The sequence below is a fragment of the Netta rufina genome, assembly GCF_964035555.1.
Source record: "Netta rufina genome assembly, chromosome: 1".
Lineage (NCBI taxonomy): Eukaryota > Metazoa > Chordata > Aves > Anseriformes > Anatidae > Netta > Netta rufina.
The window spans coordinates 98,643,970-98,667,760 of NC_140123.1; the positions used below are offsets into that span (position 1 = coordinate 98,643,970).

Genomic DNA, 23,791 nt, shown 5'->3' on the forward strand with positions numbered 1-23,791 from the left:
TTTACAGAAGAAACATTTGCCTCTGTTTAAACCACCTTTATTATATTTTTTCTAAGTGACTGTGGGTACTATGGAAATCTTGCAAAGAAAGTTAAAAGTAACAAACAACACAAAACACTTTTTCTCTCATCATAGAATGAAAAGTATTTTCCTACTAGTAACAATCATGTCTGGGAACTTGTGAAATTAATACGTGGAAATAAGAGCCATATCTCAAGTGGGACAGAAACACAAAATAAGTTTTGCTATTAACATCGCAGCACAATTCTCCTGTTAAAGGTAAAGTAATAAATAATTGAAATTTAATTAAGAAGCAACAGCAAAATTCTCTTCCTTGCTTAATCCATCAACAGCACACAGCATATACCACCTTGAAACATCATAAATCTCATTTTCTATTCACCTTTGCAAGCTGTAGCTTCATCCAAATCAAGTAACACTAATTAATGCTGTCTTTTCACTGGTACGTTAAGAAATATTCAATAAAGATAATCCCTTGCAAAATACATGCATATATAATTTCAACTTTAAAAGGTTTAAAAGGGTTATTTAACAAAAAGCTGATGACCAAGCCACTAACCCAACAAATATGTTGAGGTGAAATGCTAAAAGTGGACTTTCAACATCTTCTCATGTGTATTGATATGAAAATATCTGACATAAAAGGCATAATGTATCTGGCCTGACTGAAACCACTTCAAGGGATTGTGCTTATCAACACCAATTTTTAATCAACTGGCATAAGAATCCCTAGCTTCTGCTAAGCATCATATAGATAGACTTCAATTAAAAGAGCCCAAAGTATTTAGCTTGGATCTTTTTTTTTTTTTTTTTCTTGACAACATTTGAAAACATATTTAAAACCTTTATCCAACTAAACTTTTCATGAAGACTTAGAAAAGAATGACTTACATGATGCTTGATTAGGATAATAGTTTGGAAAGTTTTTAGAGCTGAACGTACTGTTTGGCTCCCAGAGTTCAACTGGTCCTCCACAGTCACCTGAAAAAGAAAACATTTCAAAACATAATTCATCTATTACTTTATTTCTACAATCATCTGTCTACAAAGATAATATAGAAAAAGTAATTTTATGAAGAAGATATTCACTCCAACTGTAAGGGGCCAGCTATATTCCTATTGTTATAAAGCTTGAACAATGAACTGTGATAAGCCACCACTCCACTTCCTTTGGGGAAGGAAGGTGTGGAAGAGCTTTACTGTCCTTATCAGCTGCAGTGGCAGACTTGCAATTCATGCCATCGGTCAGCTGCAGGTCAGACAATGCTGATTATGAAGTGCTAGTGCCGAAGTGCACAACTGCATTCACAATGGTGTTATGAGAAGTCTACCCCACATAGGCAGGAAAGGATATTATTTGTTTCATTTGGTAATTACTGGTCTTCAAGCTGCACATATGACAGAAAATGTGAAGAAAACTGTATAATTTAGTAGTGTATTAACATAAAAGCTAGAAAACATCTGTATAAGACATCCTTATGTCTTTGGGGGATGGGCCTCCCCATCCCCCAAACATAAGCATTCATGCATTTAGCATGCCTTGCTTATTATCTAATTGATTTTCTTGAAGCACTGGCAGATATACTAAAGCCCATTTTGTCATCTAGAAAATAAACTTTGTAGCAAGACCATATGAATCTACAATGGAAACCATTAGAATTTACCTGAAAACTTATTGGTAGCAAATTTTTTAGTTGAAAAGCATTCAAAAAATTATAAAAAAAAAATGTCAGGTGGAGTTTTCACCATTTTGCAGTTCATCTTGGCTAAGAAATAAAGAGCAGTTTATTTTCTCATTCCATAAACTTATAAAATGTATTTAAAACAAACAAACAAACAAACAAAAAAACCACTATTGTTATTATTGCAATAACTATTGTTTAACTCATCAATTAAATATGAGACTTTCAAATTAAGCTTTTATGCAAGGAGGTTTGAAACCCATATATTTCAAAACAAGTATGTCTACTAGCATATCTACTATTCTCCCCCTTCAGGGAAAGGTGATATTGTTGATGTGAAAAATCTTTGAACTTCTATAATGATAAATGGAATAAAAATTTCCACTACAATTTCAGAATATAAATTCATGAAGATGAGCTGCAGATTTTGAAAGGAGGGAACTTAGAAAAACACTAAAGAGGTCTGATCAGGTACTCAGACTTTTCCAAACATACTCTAATGCAGTATGTGAAGGCATCAGAACTGTGTGCGAATACATCTATAAAGTGATGTTATATATTGTTAATGAGCTAGGAAACACTAACTAGCACACCTAGTATTTGTATATTTAATGAGAGAATTGTGAAAGGGTCAATGCTTTCAAAAATTTAAGACTTTAATTTTTTTAATTTCCAGTTTAAGTCTATATTGAAAAGCCAGATGACATCTTCGATGCTTGGCCTGAAAAGATACCTTAATAGTTATCTAGATATATGACAACAACAAAATTGGCACTTACAATGTCTGCCTTGATAAATATGATTTTTTACTCTAATGACAGCAAAACAATGTACAAAAGCTTGTATATATTCTGAAACAGAACATCAAAAGACTGATTACAGCGAGATTCATTATTTCCCTATTATGCAATGTTTTTAGAAAAATGGGTCTCAACGTGAGCAAAATACTCAATGTGAGTATTTGAAGAGCTTATACTGTCATTTTGAATTCATCAGGAGTCAAAAAGCTTTTAGTTAAATCTTTTTAAATAGTAAAAGTAGCCATTTGTTCTTTCCCCAAAACAACAGCTCCAATAAAAAAATATCCTAAACATGTACTTGCACTCAGATATATAAACATAACGTTTTATATAAAAGCAGGTAATTTAGATATGCATATGCACACATATGCACACACACAATTAACTGTGCTGTATATACTCAATACTCTCTTTCAATTTATAGTACAAAAAGGTGGTTTACATCCAGAATATATCAGCTTCATATCCCCAAATTTTACTACATGTTAAGAAATGTTATTTATGTTACTTCAGCTGTACCATTGGAAAGAAATCTGTTTTACCAATTCTGTTGTTCTCTAATACTTTTTTCAGAAAAAAAAACACTGCTCTTATTTCTATTATTATTATTATTATTATTATTTATTATATTATTTCAATTTCCAAGAAACAGAAGTAAAGATAGAAGAATTCTACCATTTGTTTTTCTTGTTTTATTCCTTTAATTAAACATGATTTTGTCAACATAGTATTTGGTTAAACATTACCCCCCTATTGGTTTACATTTTGTATTTTGGTATGTCTGTCAGAATTTTACACTGTGAGTGTCTAGTATTCTAGAGACTTCTTTATATACAAGTCTTACTGAGGTTGTCCATTGAATTCTACTGGGAACAAGTTCCACTAAATACATGAAAGATTTGAACTTTCTCATTACAGCATTTTTTTATTTTATTTTGTTATTTTATTTTATTTTATTATTTTTATATTTTATTTATTTCATTTTATTTTGCTTTGTTTTATTTTATTTATTTATTTTTTAAATCAAACCTGTCAGGATAGATTCAACTCTCTGAAAGGCAAAGGAACTGTTTAAAATAACACAATATCACTAAAAAGTGTATTACGTTTCAGATATATGGGTTACAGTGACAACTAACTTCTGTCAGTTCCATTAACAACAAATAAAACTTACATTGGCTTTGTTATGGAATATTAATGCACATAGAAATAGGCACAGAACTATTGCAAACATGGACAAAGAATTCTTAGCCAGATTCATCTTATGACATTAGCAGAGCAAAACCAAATTTCTCAATGGCTGAACTTCAGCAACTTATGATGAAATCTGATTTGGTGTTGGCTACATGTAAGACATCAGTAATGATCTGTTCTTTTTTGTCTTGCATGGAAAAGCACGGAAAGCAATTGATTTTGTTCATGGAAAAATATTTTAAAAATTTCTTGTAATCTTTAAAGATAAGTTTATATGGAGTAATTCTGGATTGTATTCCAGATGCTCATTAGAGAACCAAAAAAAAACAATCACCACTAATAACCTCAGTCATTTCATGAAGGATAATGAAGGATTTTCTCAACACTGTAGACAATGATATATGATCTTTACAGAAAAACAAACAAACAAACAAACAAAACAAACAAACAAACAAAAAATCACTCTGGCTTTGACCAAAACCTTACTTTATATTAACATACACAACTAAAGGATGGAATATACACTGCAATTTCCACACTGTGATTTGTGTTAATAGACGTTATGAATGAATAAGAAGATTAAAGCAATCCTTACTTTAGATGAAAGTGTAAGCTGTCAGTCTCGTGTAAATGACAAAAGCAAATCCAGCTCCCCTACCCCATGCCCCGACAAAAAAAATCAGACTTTTCAATGAGCTTCTTTGGCACTGTGAATGATGCAAATGCCTCTCACTGAAGCTCTAGGTCTAGCAAAGGAAATGAGCTCAATGTAAAATCTTTCATCTCTTGTTTATAGATGTGACATTTGTAGTGAAACTGTCAGTGTTAGTAAACTTGCACCATATCCATCAAAGTAATATCAGACTTCTTTGAAAATGATTGATAATATCCACATTTTTCAGCAGGTTGCAGACAGCATATATGTATCATGTCTCAATGAGGTAAGAGTGCAACCAAGTCCGTTTTTACACAGGAACTGCCTAGCCTGTACTTTTGTATCATATTGAAGGATAACACAGATTCTCCCTAATTCATTTTATACAGATTTATACAGCACGTGACCACTTCATTTTTTGAATATTTAAATTTTCTCACAATACTTTGGGTTAAGATCTACAATTTGAAAGCTTTGGTGTTTCAACAGCAGAACTCAGCTACTACTTACTACAGAGACTTTCTGCCACTAATCATTTGCCTGAAGTTAACTTCCAAGGTGTGTTTACTCAGACCCCATGAAAAAGGACTGGAGGTGGCAGCTCATCTCCTCACACACCAGAACTGCTAACTCCATCTTTTTTGTTTTCCTATTCAGATTTTTTTCAGAGCAAATATTGTTCTATTTTTCTTTTTGAATGTAATCAGATATAGTATGGAAAACAATATGGCCAAATACATTTTGAAAATAACTCATTCATTTTGAGCCTTGTTCCAGATAATACTTCCATTTTGGGTATCTGGCATTCATACAGATTTTGCTCCATTCTAAAAACCATTCTGACACTATTATTGTTTCATTCCCCTAAATATGAGATTTTTCATTGTGTATGTATTCTCAGAGCTCAGTGAACATATAACTATTGAGACATCTGATGTCTCAATTATTATGTGTTTTTGCTAACTCTTATCCCACTCCTGTATTGTTTATAATTTTAAATATAGAAGTTATAATCCTCCTCCTCTTTTTAACTCCCTCCTCTTTACTGGATTCCTGGAGGCTTTTACTAATTTACTAATAACAGATTTTAGAAACAAATTATGAATTCTTTACTTATGTACTGGGTCTAGACCCAGTATTTTCCCAGATGGGAAAGTAAATTTCCCCACAGCAACCCATATAGTGCTCCGCTCTGCACTTGTGGATGGAACAACACTGGTATCACACCATTTTTATCTATTTATGAACAGAGCTGGCACAGCCTTCAGATTCCCTCCAACCCTCCCCAAAGATTGGGGTGGGCAAGTGGTGGGGAGGGGACATCACTATGGCAGCTGACCTAAACTTACCAAAGGGATATTCCACAGCATGTGATGTCACAATCAGCAATAAAACATGGGAAAGGGGAAAGAGAAGAGTGGGCTCTCATTATGAAAATGTTTGACCTCTCAAAAAAACTGCTACACATATTTAGGACCAATTTCACAGTTCATAGCAGAACATTGCTTGCTGATGGGAAACAGAGAATAATTGTATTCTCTCTTTGCTTCTGCATTTCCTTTACCTTTTTCTTTTAGTGTAATTAAACTGTCCTTAGCTCAACCCATGAGCACCCTCCCTTTTTTTTTCTTTTTTCTTTTTTTTCATTGTATTTTCTCCCCCGTCCCATTCCCCCCCCCCTTTTTTTTTTTTTTTTGAGGTGACAAAGCGTGAGAGCAATGTGGTAGAGTTTAGCTGCCCATCATTGTTAAATGACCACAACTTCTCTCTCACTCTTCAAGTTTGGAAGACAATGTACAGAGAGCTTAAGATGTGAAACTACCAGTACTTTTGCTATGAATGAAGCCATGGACAGGGAATATGATCCCTAACATATTATCCTGAAGTTAATTTTATACTTCTGAGGAGGTAATTTCATAAAGCTGAATGGGTTTTATTGCAAATCTTGAATCACTCAAAACCAAACACAATAATAGGGAATGACAATCAACAGTAGTATTTACTTACTGGGACCTGAAGGAGTAGTAATAACAACTGGAAATGCAGTTGGTTCTACATAATTACTTTCGTTACATTTTCCCTTTGTCAGGCCAATATCATCCAAGGCAATATCACTTGGACCATTTTTTTTAATGGCATCAATGATAACCTGAAATTCATTAAACAAACAAACAAACAAACAAACAACAAAAAAAACCCAGAACGTTATAACTTAATGAAACATCTTCCAGCCTCCTATACCGAACCATTTAGTCTTCTTTCTCAAATGTTCTTATTTCCACTGTAATCTACACTGGTGCTATACTCAGAGGAGAGCATCAGGGATGAGACAGGACTTCCTAGAACACAAAAGCTATGCAAACTGAACAGATCATTCTTAGGAATGCACTAATTTCTTATAAATGATGAACATAATTTAAAATTATTCAAGAATTTTACTTTTTTATATAAATACATGTAATTTTTAACACACAACATTCTGTATCACTTATCTGTCCAGCCCTTCTGATCTAATGGCATATCTCCATGTACAACTGCAATTTATCATCTGATGGCTTGTTAATGTGTTTTAATATTTAAGGCAATCCTGCTACCAAGGAATTTGTGCTGGCATAAATCTTGATGACTTTCAATTATTAAGTGTAAGTATATAGCATGTGTAAGTAAACTATTACAATTAAGTATAATTCTCTTCTTGATATCTCATAACACACATTTCCTGGAAATGTGATGCACCCCAGTCAAAGATGTATTCACTTTCTCAGATGGTAAATGCACCTTTCTGGCAGTGCTTTTGCATCAATGAAAACTAGCATAAAAATACAAGCCAAACAAAATACCTATAAAAATAAATTTAAAGCTGTGGATCATTAGAATAAAACTTTGATGTCAATTAAACTAAAATAATTATATGAAAGACTAATAGTTTAACAAACCTTAAAATCAGATGTTTCATTTAAAGTTACTTGTCCGTAATTCCAGTAGTTTCCATAGTTTCCTTCTTTCTCGAAAATTATCTTTTCTACACCTTGTTCATCACTTATGCTAACACTTAAACGGTAAACGTTAGGACTGTACATGTAATACCTAGAGGGGCAAGAACAATGTTTTCTATTACTATATTGCAGTGAAATTTCATGAAAAAATATCAAGCTTTTTATTTTTTAAACAGTTTTATGAAATTGGAACTAAACTTTAGTGAGCATGAAAACAAAATGAAACATTTTATACAATTAAAACTGGAAGTTTTGCTTGCTCTTTTGCTGTATCTTCTGTGTAGGCCTAGTTAAGCTTCACAACAAAAACATTTCAGGGATGTATTTCAGTACAGAAATAAATGCTGGTTGCAGAATGTAAAAGGAAACTAAAGCTAATTGCAAGACAAATCTATAATGGAGTAAAAATGTCTGGAATCAAGATTGGCCATGGAAATCCAAACAGACATGGTTTGTATGATTAGCACACTGACTTGCATTAATATATATGAAAGAAAAATATTTTGTTTTATTCTTAAACAAAGTATGTGTTTAGGAATGATTTAATCTGCAGAGGTTACAAAACAATACCAAAAGCTTAGACAAGATGGATCTGAAGAGACCAAAGGCAAACTCTGAATCCGGACTCTCTCTTCTCTGTATCCAAGTCCTATGGGTGTTGAAATATAAAATCCTGCAAAATAATGAGCACATTTTAGTCAGTAGAACTATTGTGGTTTTTTTTTTGTTGTTTTGTTTTGCTTTGTTTTTGTTTTTGTTTTTGTTTGTTTGTTTTTCCTTTTTTGATGAGGACAAGTTTTTGTGTTTAAAAATGGTATCAGTAATATCAAGCACAGATTTAATGACTTGGAGGATTCCTGACAAAATAGAAGTGAACAATGATCCTGAGTTATATTGATCAGTCAAGAACATTAAAGTGAGCTTCTAAGCTTGTCAGATGGTCCTCCGATTTAGACATGAAATCAGAAACTAGCCCTTCTGAAGTCAGTGGGAGATCCGCCTTTTCTTCAGTAATGTCAGGAATTTACCTGAGTGATTTCTGGTTAGTTTATAAAAATGTCTTCTTGTTTGACATTGCTTGTAGATTTGCAGTAGAATTTCCTGACATGCTATAATTTTTATCCACATAATACGGGGTGTGTGTTGGGGAGTGAGATTACATTAATTAATATTAATATTAATATTAATATATTAATTTATTATATTAATTTATATATTAATTTATTAATAATTAATATATTAATATTATAATTAATATTAATACATTAATATTTTTTAACAAGGGGAAGCAATATAAACAAGAAAGGACATTATTTGTTTATCTTTTAATCCTTTTCTGAATTTTTATTTTTTTTCCTGCTGAGAATCTGGACTTCTTGTTGCCAAACAGAAATGTGAGGACAGAGGACAGGCTACAGATATTCCATTATGGTTTGTCACAGGAAAAGTAAATTAAGCATCGTTAAGTTCTAAAAGAAAATTCTTGCTTTACTGAAATCTTGTCTGTAATCTTAGATTTTATTATATCTATTTATGAACCTATATACCTAATATCTACATATGCAAATATTATACACATTGAATTTACATTAAGTATAATTAGGTAATGCACACTATATTATATTCTTTTATTTACACTTCTAGATTAACTAGCTTTTTCACATAGAAAGTTCGAGTACATGAAAAAAAAAAAAAGTCTGAAATGGTATTTTTCCGTGTTGTTTTAGAGAAGCACACATTAAAAGATACATGGTGTCTAGCTTTAAGATGAGGATGGCATTCATTTTAGAGCCAATGTGACAGGTCCCTGTTTTTGTTTCATTCATTCATCCTGAGAATTCAGAATAAATGTAGGAAATTTTGTCCAGTAATGAATGTGCAGTAATGAATTTCCTTTGGCACTTTCACTGTCAGAATATTTATTATATTGCCTGTATTATTTTGGTATGAAGTGTACAACACATCTGTGGAGAAAGCAAAATGAGGTATAAGCTTAATTTGAAATGAAATAAATATTTTCTAGTGGAGGTCTACAGTATTACAGAGGTTTAGTCTTCAGGCCTTGAGGTCTTTTAAGTATGTATTAACTCTCCTGCTATTCAAGAGTAGTGAAACAATACTACAGTGTCTAATACTACAGTGTCTATATAATACCATACCAAATTAACATTGCAGTTTGCAGTTTTACTTCAAATGCAGGTAATAGAAATATGAATATTCAACATAAAGGTAACAATACATACAGTAACATTATTTGTGTCATCTTAGATCTAGCACAGTTAAACATATCTAGAATAGACTAGCATTTTCAAAACAGCTAGAAATCACTGTCAAGAGTTTTATTAAGTAAATTTTACTTTTTTTTTTTTTTAATTTAATTTATACTCTAGGAGTTGAGAGGGAAGACAAAACAGTGTTCTGAAGATTATTTAGAAAATGTTTATTTATTCAGAGAGAATAATTTGTATGCAATAACATACTGAACGATATTTTTATTTTCCCATGAGTAACTTTTGCCAGAATAATTTGCACTTTTTACAGTTATTTGTCACTGCATATGTTATTTGTCTTGCATAGAATATATATGGTCATTGTGAAATTCAAATTTTCTTAACTAGTTTTAATTGGACTGACAAATCAGCTGAGACAGATTCTGTGTTTTTTCTGTTGAACAAGAAAAAACTTTTGGAGCCAAGTTCTTGGAAAACCATTCAACATACACATTCAAAATCTGATTCCTAATCAGTATCACCTGCTGAATTAAAATCCACGCATGATATGACTGCTCTTCCAATTAAGTTACTTTGCTATAACTGTTGGTCATGTGTTTGTGTTCTGCATGTGTGTGCTGATAATTAGTATTCTTGCAGTGCGATTGTAACTGGGGTCACAGGTACCCTATGTACATTTCAGGTCAATCAATTTTACATAAATATAAATATAAATATAAATATAAATATAAATATAAATATACATATACATATATATTGATTTTGAGTGGTAGATCGGGATGAAAAAGAAGTAATTTCAGTAAAAACTACTTTTTTTTTTTTTTCCCCCCTTAGGCAAATGGATAAGTCACTTTGAATAGAGTCCAAACTCCTCAATACTTCACACTTCAATGAATGTATATATTCCTTTGTTTCTTCTTTTACTTTTGGTGTATTTATACAAGATGATAATCAGTTGCATAAAATTTTTTGTACAGTAGTCCAGATTAATTTTTATGGCAGATAAAATTACATCCTGATAATACCACTATGAAGAAAACAGCTTACAGTGATATAACTAAAGCATCTTTTTCTTTAATCTGCAAGCAATTTATTTTTGATCTTACCTGACATGTTGCCAAATGTATGATCAAAATCAGGACCACTCATAAGGGGAAAAGTAGGGCCCTGAACTCTCTCCCATTCTGAATCATCATCTGAATCTTGCCTCCAATAACAAAAGCCATCTTCAAAAGTGCAATAGACTTTCTCATAATCTGTGAATAAGAACCTCTAGTATATAAAAATGACAAAGACATTAAGTATTTTCTCAGAATTTCATAAGAATTAGTGACAGTGTACGTTTTTAAAATGTTTTTGGAAACTGGAGCCCATGGTGAGTCATTTTGCTCTTCTAAGCAACTCAAATAAATGTGTCATTTGTGCTGTAAACAATGCATCACTGAAGGTGGCTTGACTTGCTTTTGTACTTATTCATCAAACTTCTTTCTTGATCCTTCACCAGTAAGTGGTGGGAAAATGAGAAAGTAAGAGAGCCTTGAATCGCAGTTCAGCCCGTAACAAGGATTTCCACGTGACAAGAATTTGTTGGCATTCTGAATCTTTTCTTCAGCAGAATGTCCTTCCTAGTCACGTGTCCCATCCATATCCTCAAAATGTAGCAGCTGAAGCAGCCTTCACTTGCCAAATCTGCCTCAAAATTTTTTCTTGACTACTGAAGAATACCAGAGCATGAGTCACATTGCTGCATTTTGTTGTCACTGTAGATTTACTGGATTTCATTTTATATATATATATATTTTTGTCATGTCTAGTCACCGAAGCAGGTATTTTTCTGAATGGTAATTTGGTAATTTTACCACTTGGGACTGCTATTTGTGGCAATTAATTAGATTATTAGAAACTCTGGAGAACAGGTATGACCTGGAGATCACAGAATAGTGATCAACATTGGTGATCCCACAGTGTTCATCAGTGAACAAACTGATAGTGAGGAATCTGAAGGCCATCTGATATCGCCAGAGTTTTACTCTTTTATTTTAACAGCACAGCCTTTGTAAGGCATTACCCTATTATCAGATCTAGGCCTGTAGGGCTGTGGACAGTCCTAATGAAATCAATGATATGATCTTTAAAATAGGATGAAATTTCTCAATGTGGAGCAAATTAAGGGACTAAGGCCAGAAAATACTGCTTCCCTGTTCATCTCCATTTTATCAAACTGAAAATATAGTTTCACCAAGCATTCTAGAAAACAAGCAAACAAAAAAGAACACTTACTGTTTAGCTCATTTGCATTAAATGCAGTATACGTTGCATTAAAGCCATTGTAATTTTCAGAATAATCAGATATAAACTCAGCTGTAGCCTCATGAGAAAAAATGTATACTGTCTCAGCATTAGACCCTGAGAGAGAAGCTGAAAACAAGCAGAATAAAATAGTCAGAGAAAAAAAAAAATCACATGTGCCTTAATATCTCCAGTGCTATTATAAAAACACACTGGATTAGTCTTTTGAGTCTTAAAGAATGCTGTCTCCTTTGTACTGTGATCCTGTCTATAAGGCCTTTGAAACACTGAAGCCATTCGGTTCATCTGCCATATAATTATTTTGCATATCCTATCTCACTTATCTGTCAATATGGATATCAGCTAGTGGAGAAACATCTTTTATGTTACACTGTGATTATATTTTTATTTTGTTATAAAATACCAATATATTCAAAACTATAATCTTCTTATTCATGCTTATTATGCTGCAAAATTTCTTGAGGTTTACAGATATGCATGCTGAAACTCTAGAATAACAATACTAAGTGTTTTTATTATATGTACTTATTATCTTACATAATTACTATATATGTTTAAGGAATTTCATGGACTAAAGAAATTTTAAATTACTGTAAAATTGTTTTATTTACTTAAATGTAGAGTCTGCTGGAAATGTACCTTAGAATGTTTTAGGCAACACACCGAAGGACAGTGTTTAACATTGCCTTTACTTCTTTGCAGTATCACCAGTCACCCCTACAGCAATCTTTCAAAATACGCAAGTTAATGGTTCCTACAGAGAATATTATTGAAGCACTCTCTCACATGGAAATTTAAATCCCAAAGGGGTATTATATTCAGAGCAGTACTGGAGGGGTAAAATTTCTCCATTTTGTATTTCAGGTGTCTTTTACTATTCTATATTTCCAATCTCTACCTGTTTCCAAAAATAGGAATATACAATAAAGATCTTTCTGAGTTAGAAATATTCCTTATCTAGATATTTATCTCCAAGTATGTGCATTCCACCTGTGATGGAATTCAGCTGGACAGACTGAGTCATGAAAAATGGCAAGAATCCCAGTTTTTCAGAATAGAATATAGACGCAGTAACGTCATACATATAATAAATTGCAGTACCATAGCACTTCTTCAGCTTCAGTTTAAATGCCTTAATTTTATTTCACTGTGTGCAATGTTAAAGGATCTTCTGACAGCGTATATCCAATGAAACATAAACCCAGAAAGACCATGGCACTGTTCAAGTTATCACGATTGTTCAAATAAGACCTGTAGTTCAAATAAGACCTGTAAAAATATTGTGATTTTTTATATATAGGTAAGCATACTTCTGGTTATTTCATAAGAGTATTTAATATATATATCAAGATCAATTGTCTAATGGAAAACTGTATACAGATGCATTCTTTCACTTAAACATACACACATAGTTGTTTTTTTTTTTTTTTTTTTTCCCAATTTTTACCACTTATTTTTACCACTCAAATGTTATTAATGAAAAACCAGTATCAACTGAAAAATAACCTTACCTCTTAAAGTCTTGTTTTGTCCTATACCTTCAAAAATATCAAGACTGTCTGCAAATTGTTGTGTATCAAAAGAAGTGAAGTTCAGTTTAATCGACAACCCTTGAGGCACTCTAAGATAACAGGAAAATAAACCAGAAGAAAATAAATTAAGAGCCATGTTCTCCAGTAATCTTGTTGTTGTTGTTGTTATTGTTGTTGTTGGTTGTTTGTTTTTGATTGTAGTAAATTCATTGTGTGCTTGAACAACATTCAGTTCAGAAGCAAACTGAAATTATACCAATCAATATTATTAATCAAGATTAGTTATTTGGCTAACTTTTAGTTTGTGAAATTACTGATGGAATAGGGAATTAACTATCTGTAACAGTAGAACTACTCCTTTACTCATTGGAGTCACGTATATTCTAGGAACTCAATTTTATTAAGATCTAGAATATGCTATTCAGTTGGACAGTCTTTTTTTTTTTTCTCTGTGGATCATTAATTTCAAATCTCTTAGTGCATGTTATTGACAGATGATAACATCTAACTGCTCAAGCAGAATTCACCAAGTCAGAGAAGTGGTATAATGGTATCAATATGTGTATCAAGATCTGTCTTCCAAAAGTAAAAACAAACAAACAAACAAAACAACAACAACAACAACAAAAAAAGCACCTAAGTTTCTGACAGTTACTGAGTCCATATAGATACCTACTCAGTACAATGCCTCTTGCCACTACATCAGCCTTTGAAGCAAAATTAACAGCTCAGAAGGCAGTAGTTCACTTGAGACAAAATTATTTATGATGTTCAAATTCTGTAACACCATGAACTGAGAAACAAGTCAGGCATAAAACACACTAACTATATTTTAACATCATCTGTGGCCTGTAATTATTGGTGAATGGTACTGTCGAAGCTGAGAAGGAATTAATATATTAAAGAGAAGAAAAACTATGACTTTCTCCTGAAGTATATAATACTTCTCAGAATCAAAGAACAGCTATTATTACAAAGCTACTATCAGAATCACTGTCTCTCAATGCAACAACTTTTGAACTGGTAACCATTATGTGGATTTTTAGGAGCTTAAAACTTGTGAGTACTATGGCTACCTTTTTGTTCTCCCTGGGATATAAAGAGGAACAAGGGAATTCTTGAATACTCCAGCTGTTAATAGCAGTGATGTCTTATACAAAAACAGTATCTAAAGACTGGTATGTACTGAGACACTTTGAAACAGATATCTTGCCATTATTTTGAATAGTATAATTTGTTGTGAGCTTAAAAATATGTTCCTGTTCAGGCATGTAACACACAAGATTTATCAAAATCATGCCAAGGAATCCTTACAAGTGGGAAAATTTGTGGTATAGTTATGGGTTTTAGGCCTGCAAGTCTTTAAAGAAAAGCTGTGTAAATACAATGGAGAAAATGCCGTTATGTATTATATATTTTCTATTCTGGGGTATTTGAGAATAGAAATGGCATAAGGTACAGGAAACAACAACACCTCATAATCAAATAAATCTTAGCTATAAAACTGTTGGAAAATAGCTTACAGTATAATCCATCGGCAAACAATATTTGCATTATATGGTTTTGGATAATTCATAGAGTGGAAAGACCCAGAGGAATCAGTCAGCATGTATTTTCCATCACAAACTGCAGCTGTAAAGATATAATGAAGAACAGTTGTCAGAAAATTCCAAAAAACAGAAGCAGAGCCAAAATGAGAGTGACCTAATTAATGAACAGAGAAAACATTATGGTTATCTTTCCAAAGTCAACATTTATAAAACATTCTGAAATAGCAGACAGAAAGAAGAAATCATTAACAAAGACATTAAATGGAGACATTACAAAAAATATCATTTATCTAACATCCAACAGCTTACTTTTCATTTATACCAGAATGAAACTCTGGCTACACTCCAGGGATGAATTTCAGGTGTCAGCACGCCTATTTCCACATGCAGTCACCAAATGGAAACCAATAGGTATGAGGAACACAGAAAAGCATCAAAGACAATAAAAGATACCATGAACAGGAACAGCAAAGCAGCTGACCCCAGTACAAGATAGTCAATGCAGCAGTAACAAATGATATGAACTCAAGTCCTCACTCTTGGTGTTACTAGTGTTGAGAGAAGAGTGAAATTAATGTTAGCTTCAGTTGTTCTAATAAGACAGGAGACATCTTTTGTAGGAACTACTTTAACTGTTTCCCAACACGCATGTCTGTCCATTTCTATTTACTGATACAGGGCACATGAGGAGGACTTAATCCTGTTATCTTTGAATTCCAGGGAGAAGCTCCCCAAACCGGTCAGATGAAGCCCAGATATTCACTCAACAGTCCCTTTCTCTGCCAAGGGCAGTGCATTACTTTCTCGCTTCCATGTGATTAATCTTTCTCAATACTATAGTAATGTTGTGAAGTATATAATCACAAAATGTTAGCCTAGACATATAATTGTAAAGAAAGGATGGAAAGTGAACACATTCAGGGCTCTGCCTCCAGTCTCCCCTTTCCTTACACTTACAGGCTACGTGGCTGCTTTTCAGCATTGCTGGATATTAATTGGTGCTGTTCAGACTTTCACACTTGCCTAGAGACTCTTTTATTGAAATTTCCTCACTGCACTTTTGCAATGATCTTTTGTTACTGCACTCCATTGCAGAACCAGAAATAAACCTTTCAAGATAATTTTCATCAATAAATGCAAAAAATGAAGGTGTTCAGTTGTCTGAAACTCTGCTGAGATTCTTAGATTTTTCTGAGTTCTGTCTAATACAGGAAGAGACCATTACAATTCACACTCATATTCTGTATTTTAAAACCTCTAACATACTATAAACTCAGAAGTACTAGACAGAAAAATTATCAAGATGAAAAAACAAACCAAGTTGCTTAAACAGCAAGTCCACTGTGTGCAAGAACACTTGTAGCAAGAATCATGTATCACTTGTAAATCTCATTGTAAAACCCTGAAGCACTTCTGAAAATCTAAATGTTTTTAGCTTTTATGTGACTGTATTGTTACTCTAGGCACAGGACATAGTGAAAAATCAAAGAGATGGAAAAATTGGCAGATATCCCAAACGTGCATATGGCTTATTGCCATTCACTCCATTGTTTTTGCAAAGTCTGCTAAGAAATCTGAATACATACATTTAGAAAAACTCTCTGTTTTTTGGATGGAAAATTTTAAGACTGAAAATATAAAGTAAGGGTGATGGAGCAACAATTTGTTCCCCAGACAGAATTGCATTTCTTTAAGGTTATGAACCGAATCTGTCAATCTAATAGCAACTGAACAAATTGCTTGGAAATACCAGGTATCAGGGAAAATGAACAGGGACGACCCACCCAGCTCCCTAAAGTGAATTATAACTACAGTTAGTTTCTTTATGATTTTCTGCCCATTTTAAGTTGTATATATATTCCTGTAGTTTTCAATTCAGTTGTGCATATTCTTTACTGACTGGTGAAATTTGGCTATGATCAAGAAATAATATACTCAGTTGAAAGGAGCAGGGCACTCACAACTTTTATGTTTCAGAGAGTCAGGGAGAGATGTAAATCAGATCCAGAAAAGCATGTGCATCAGAGGCTATGCCTCAGCTGAAAAGTTCTGCTCAAGTAGAATTCATCTGCAGCCTTCAAGGCACAGCTGAGTCATAACTCTGAAGACAAGCAAGTGAATTATCAATGTATGAATATCAATTAAATTCTCTCTTATGTAACAGGTGTGATTGTAGTATCTAATAAATCATGAGCAAAAATTTTAAAATGAAACCTAATAATTAATACTAACTAAAAAGCATTTGTTTTTATAAGATGTATGCTACTAATTATTAACCATTATAAGGATATGCACTTTTTATTTAGCTCTACCCACAATAAAACCAAAAACCCACCAGAATACCAAAACCCGCATCTCAAAAAAAAACAACAGTGTGATGGTAGAAATGAAAGACTGAATAACTCCTTGTAGTTGTGCTACTTCAGCCTCTCCAATGGAACAAAGGTCTAGCTGAAGCTACACTAAGACTTTCAGATTTTCCCAGTGTAGAGCAACCTGCTCAGAGCCCATCACTGTTATGATCTAGCTGGATGCAGCTGTTATGATAAAGATTTGGATACATTTCAGTGGATACCAAAGTATTTTGATGGATATTTTCCTTAAAGGGCCTAAGTCTCCCTTCTGAGCTGGCTGCACTCAGAAAAGTGAAGGTAATGGGACAGGTCTGCAATTCACCTTCTTTCTAAAGAAGATTCCACTTGCAGCATGCCACCAGACTTCAGAAACAGGCTTGCAATGACTATATTTAAATTCTTAAAATTATTTCAAATTCTAAAAAATATTTTTATTTGTTTTTGAGTCCAACATTGAACATGCTTCTGAAAACTCAAAATAGACTGACCCCACCATTTTTACCAGGAGAGCTCAGAAATGTGTTCTCACAGAAGAAAACAAATAAGCATTCCAGATTCCTTTACCAGCAAATGAAATATTAAAAATAAAATGAATAATAAATAAAATAAAATAAAATAAAATAAAATAAAATAAAATAAAATAAAATAAAATAAAATAAAATAAAATAAAATAAAATAAAATAAAATAAAACAAAATAAAACAAAATAAAACAAAATAAAACAAAATAAAACAAATCAAGAAGTTCATTGCTCCAACGTCTCCCAGAAAATTAAAAAAGTTCTCATTGCAAGAAAACTTTAGAAACTGGAAGCTGAGGCTGTGAAGAGCAATGCAAACAACATTAACACATGTGCCTCCCCAACAAAAAGCTGCATACACAATTTGGTAACCACCAGCACAAACAGAATCCTTGGTACAATTTCAGTGCTCATTGCTAAATGGAGCATTGGCAGCCGCATGAAAAGGCACTCAGGAAAGCTAGGCAAACAAGCTCACTGGTGGTGAAAGATGCATTTTTATGTTTATTTTTTTATTCACTCATATACAAATCAGGTCGTAGTTCTGTAACATTTTCACAGAATCACAGAATAGCTGAGATAGGATGACCTCTATAGGTCATCTTGTCCAATCCCCTGCTCAAACAAGGTCTCCTAGAGCTTTTTGCCCAGATGTTTACATCATTGTCTTGCATCTCTCACTGTGGTGCCACCAAATCAAACATTTGTGTCAGATGTACAAGTGCATGGTTAACAAACCAAGTTACAGTTTGTGCCACAGCAGGAGTCACACTTGACATCTGTGGCTGCAAAATGCAGTACACACTCCACCCCACCTAAGTCTCTGAATATGGAGGCAGGAGAGAGTAGGTGTTTCTTTGTGTGCAACAGACTGCTGATTTTGTTAAGAAAAATAACTTTTCTGATTGAACAGTAACTACATTTTCAAAAAGCTGTCTCATTGTTCTAAATCTGTTCCCACTGAAATGAATAAAATCTTTTTCTATTTTGCCTTATGAACAGTTTTAAGTTCTCTTCAAAATCCTCAATGGCATCTAATTATTTCTCAAAGGGCAAATTTCAGTTATTATTTAATTTAATTCATAATTTTAATATAAGCACATCAAGAAATTACACAAACCTATCTAAACATGTAGTACATTCAGTATAGCCTTAGTATTAGAGAGTACATTTTTAGTTGACGCATAGGGGATTTTAGCAGGAAAAGCCAGATGTTTTACAGCTAACACTGCAGAAATTTAAAGATAGACCCTGGTATATTAGCTTATTCCTTGCCCGATTTTTCTATGTAGGAATCTAAAATCAATTATCTCATAATAAATTAGTAAGAAGAATACATTGTCTATATGATGGAGTACACCAAAATACAATATTATTGTATCAGAGTATATGTTATTCTGAAAAGTTGTTTGTAGTAGTATGTATGATGATATTTCTAATGTTGGAATCAAAAGCAAAACCTCTCTTCTGATTGCAAATATGACAGTAAGTGGCTTCTGTTACTGGGCAATGTGATTTTATAACTGTATAGAGTCAATTTTGATGTGTTTGGAAAGTACATTTTATATTACTAGTACACAACTTCATATGAAATTTTGACATTACATTTTATATTTATTTATAGTTTTAAACATTTATATATTAAATAAGAATTTTTATATTATGCTATATTACTATATCCAGTTTTTGATGTTCAGCATATTCTTTATTAATGAGAATTTTAAAGATAAAAAATCCATTCACAAGATAATTATTATAACAATCCCTCTTGTTATTATTTTTGCTAGACTTGATTTAGACTTCATTATGCAATTTATTGGATATAAATTATTTACAGAATACTGACAGGATTAAGTATGTTCAAAAAGACTGTTCTGAAGGGATTTACATTCTTACCACATCTTTTTTCAGATTCATCTGAACCATCCGGGCAGTCCAAGACTCCATCACAAAATAAATCTTTTCTAATGCAGGTTACACCATCAGCACAAACTTCAGCAAGTGGCAAGCACTCAACTGAAATAGTAAGGACAACAGCAATAACAACAAAGCAGTAATGCAGTTACACTACAATGGAAGACTGACTTACCCTTGGTTACTCTAGCACAAATCAAATCAACCAATCTATTGTGTTTTACAAAACTGCATTTTTAAAAGTTTGGAATAAATATAAAATACTAAAATGGTAAATTTTGAACAGAGTGAAGAAGTTCTCAAAAGTTACATATTTTTTAAAACTAAGTTTGGAGTAGGGCTGGAAGAAAAATTCTGTGAATTCCCATCTTCTTCCTCTACCTAAGTATACTATTTTAGGCAATATAATAAACATATTTTCCAATTTCTTATACTTGAATAACATGAGAAAACTGTCATTTGGTTTAAATATCAGCGAAAAAAATGTGTTCTGGGTTAAATAAAATTCGGTTTAGTATTTTCAATCTCAACACATCACAATGTTGAACCTTGTGATAAAAAAGCTTATTTTTGACTAGCATATCCTGAAAACTAAAGCCTTTAAGATTGTATTTGTAAATACTGGAAATATCAGAAATCTTATTCTTTTCAGATTTAAAAATAAAATTCATAAGCTAAGGGCAAATTTCTGCAAAAAAAAGAATACATGGGCTGATCCTTAAAACTGTGGAATCTATGGATTATGAAACATTCCATATTAGCAAACATAAGGGCACAGCTCCTCTGGCAGAGAGGAGAGCCCAGCAGAAAGTGCAGGGAGGGTGATGAAGGTTTGACACAGATCCAACTTTTTTTTTGACCCTCCAATTAAGCTCTTACAGTTTTTTTACAGACACAAAGAAACCAACGGTGCTAGTGAGCATGCAAAAATGACAGAGTTGGGAGTTGGACTCGACGATCCTTGTGGGTGTCTTTTCCCCCTTCCTCTGGCACCTTCCCCTCACTCCCATTTTCTTCTTGCTTTAGACCTTAGGACTCACAGGCACATTGAAACAGCATATCAGAGGAAGGGATAGGTAGGAGAAAACCAGTATATTATCAGTCTTCAGCTGTACCATTGGTAATAAGGAGCAGTAATGACTACTCAACAATGACTAAATGTTAGACTACTGAAAAATACTTTGCTCATACAAACCAAGTATTAAAACATCAAGTATTATCTTTGCTTGTCATAAGATTTCCAGACTGTCAGTGGAATGAAAGTCTATTAACGCTGCTCAGTATATCAGTAACCATAGCATGAGGTTGGGCAGCATCATCCACCTGTCTGAATCTGTGAAGACTTCAGTTTATGACTCAGCTGTTTGACAGAGATCCAACTTTTGTTTTGACCCTCCAATTAAACTCTTACAGTTTTTTACAGACTTTAGATCACTGGTTTCTCAAATGGTCAGAAATGATGAAGATCAGCTAACTATCACTGAATGGACTCTACCTGTCAAGACTCAATTACAGTCAACGCAGCTTTGCTAAGTTATACCAACTGAACAACAATTCTTGTTTCTTCTGTTGTACTGATAAGAAAAAATAGTTTCTGTTTTATGAAGGATACTGACCTGATGAAGTTAAAGGCAACATTGTAGTAAGGTTTTCAGCAAACTCTGGAAGAAAGGAAGTTCATTATAAACTCCTTTTATAGTGCAGTATCTAGTTTTATACAACTCAGGAAAACGAAGGTTAAAAACTGTTGAATCTCACTGATAGCATTTTGTTAGAATGTAAATGTTCATCTAGAGATTATAAGCTATATGTAAAAGTCTTAAATATCTGTAGAACTCAGTAGTAGGTCATATTAAAGTAAACAAAAACATGCAGCTAATATCAGCTTTGGATAAATAGGATAATTTAATAATTCTTGAACATTCTATTAAATATTATGAAAATGCACAATTCTCTACATAGCTCCTTTTCTTTACTTCATTAAATGCTCAGAGGTAGAGGCTAAAATTTCTTATGCTAGCAGCAGAAATATTAATTTGTAAAACAGCAGTCTCTTGCATCCTCTAGACATTATTGATTGATTTATTTTTCATGTAACTCTTTAATCAGATTAAGTACATATGTGTAAGATATTCAGTATAAGTGACAAAGACTGGAATTTGTTTGGATGTACCATAGCGTTTCAAACTGCTTTACAAAATGCTTTACATGTTAGCAACACAAAGAGTGTAAAGCAAAAGAGCTGCCATTTTGAACCCAACTGGTACATGAACTAAACCAAAAATATTTAAGACAACTGTTGGAGGTGACCAGAGATGGGACTGTGCTTTCTAGACCAACAACAAAACCTCTACCAATAATCTCAGAGTATGTTTTGTACAGCCCAATACACAAGAAAACATTGTTTAAAAATGACATGATCAATTCTAGTTTTATTCTTCAATTCATAAAACTATACAGCATTGCCACCTACTGGATGTAAAGAAATTAACATTTTCTAGTAAAATATTTTGACTTCTTTTTGAAACAGCAAATTACCCTACATTACAATATGATTTCTGTACTCAACTAAGAAATGGCAGTAAATACATTAGACCGGTTTGAAAATGCTTATAAATATCATATATAATTCACCATTTCATGAGACTGGAGGAGGTTTTCAAAGATTTGAACAGCTTTGTCTTTCCATTATCAAAGGCAATGTGAGAATTTGCTATCAGTTACAGATTTCCCAAAACCATGAAGAAATATTATGAAGCAAAAAATAGCATTCAGTATGTGTATCAATATTGTGATATCAATATTATCATATTAATAATAATGATAATCAATATTATCATATCAGTATGTGTATAATATATGAAGCATTTTTTGTAGAATGTACAATCTAATAAGTTCCCTCTTTTTTTTTTTTTTTTTTTTTTTGACTAGGTCTCCCTAGTCAAATAAAAGGCAAATCTGCATATTGTATACTTGCAGGAATGGGATGGGAGAATTCATATAAGAACAGAATGTACAAAAACAGTCTAATTCTAAGATCTCAGACTGTTTCATTTAGCCACCCTGCTTTTCCCCATATGAGGTTACCTACCTGGAGTTGTGGACTTAGTTGTGGACTTGCTTGTGGTGAGTTGTCCTGAACCTGGGCAAACACAAACCCTGTGTTAGAACTCTACTTTGTGCTCTCTTGTAGCCCCTCTGATTTTTTTATTTTTTTTTATTTTTTTTTTATTTTTTTTGGCAGAACCAAGAAGCAGATATTCAGATCTTATGAGATCTTCACTATGTTTGGTATCCCCAAACCCACAGCTTAGGTAATGATACAGTAACACCACCTTAATTGGTTTGATCATGATGGCCAAATGTCAGAATAAACATAAGAAAATTGATATGGAACCCTAGTGCATTTTAAATATCATTCTTCTATATGTAGTCCCATACAGGTCACTAACTTGAAAAATAAATAAAATAAAATAAAATAAAATGAAATAAAATATATTAATTTATTAACAAACAAACAAACAAAAAGCAGTAATGCTTGATTGGTAAACAAACAATTTCTGACCTGGATCTGATGTCACGGAGTTTGTAATTAGACTCACAGGATCTGCTGGAAAAAGACAGGTTATGACTTTATTAGAAGTACTAAATGTATAAGTACTTTTTAATATAAATAACATTGCTTAACACATAGGTTATCTCAGCATTCGAGGAGACAAATCTGTCTAGTATTTGTACACTTACATACTGCAAATATGTGATATTTCCAGTATATGTACATAAATGTGTTCATCACCGAATCATTAAGGTTGGAAAAGACCTTCAAGATCATCTGTTCCAACCATCCACCTACCACCAATATCACTCACTAAACCTTGTCCCTAAGTGACAGGTCCAACATTTCATTAAACGCCCTCAGAGATGGTGATGCCACACCTTCCTGTGCAACCTGTTCCTATAGCTGACCATTCTTTCTGAGAAGAAATGTCTCCTAATTTCCAACCTAAACCTCCTCTGGCACAACTTGAGGCTG

At 32.9% G+C, this 23,791-nt stretch overlaps 1 protein-coding gene across 1 annotated transcript in view; it reads right to left on the minus strand.

Moving 5' to 3' along the window:
* The window catches only part of TMPRSS15 (transmembrane serine protease 15), a gene marked incomplete at both ends in the record, with an annotated part of 53,289 nt that overhangs the window by 20,369 nt on the left and 9,129 nt on the right, over positions 1-23,791 (minus strand). The window contains 11 exon segments of the mRNA XM_084291563.1: positions 913-1,002; positions 6,360-6,501; positions 7,289-7,439; positions 7,919-8,021; positions 10,686-10,835; positions 11,860-11,997; positions 13,401-13,510; positions 14,945-15,053; positions 19,741-19,860; positions 22,850-22,913; positions 22,915-22,954. Coding sequence (XP_084147689.1) covers positions 913-1,002; positions 6,360-6,501; positions 7,289-7,439; positions 7,919-8,021; positions 10,686-10,835; positions 11,860-11,997; positions 13,401-13,510; positions 14,945-15,053; positions 19,741-19,860; positions 22,850-22,913; positions 22,915-22,954 — 1,217 coding nt within the window.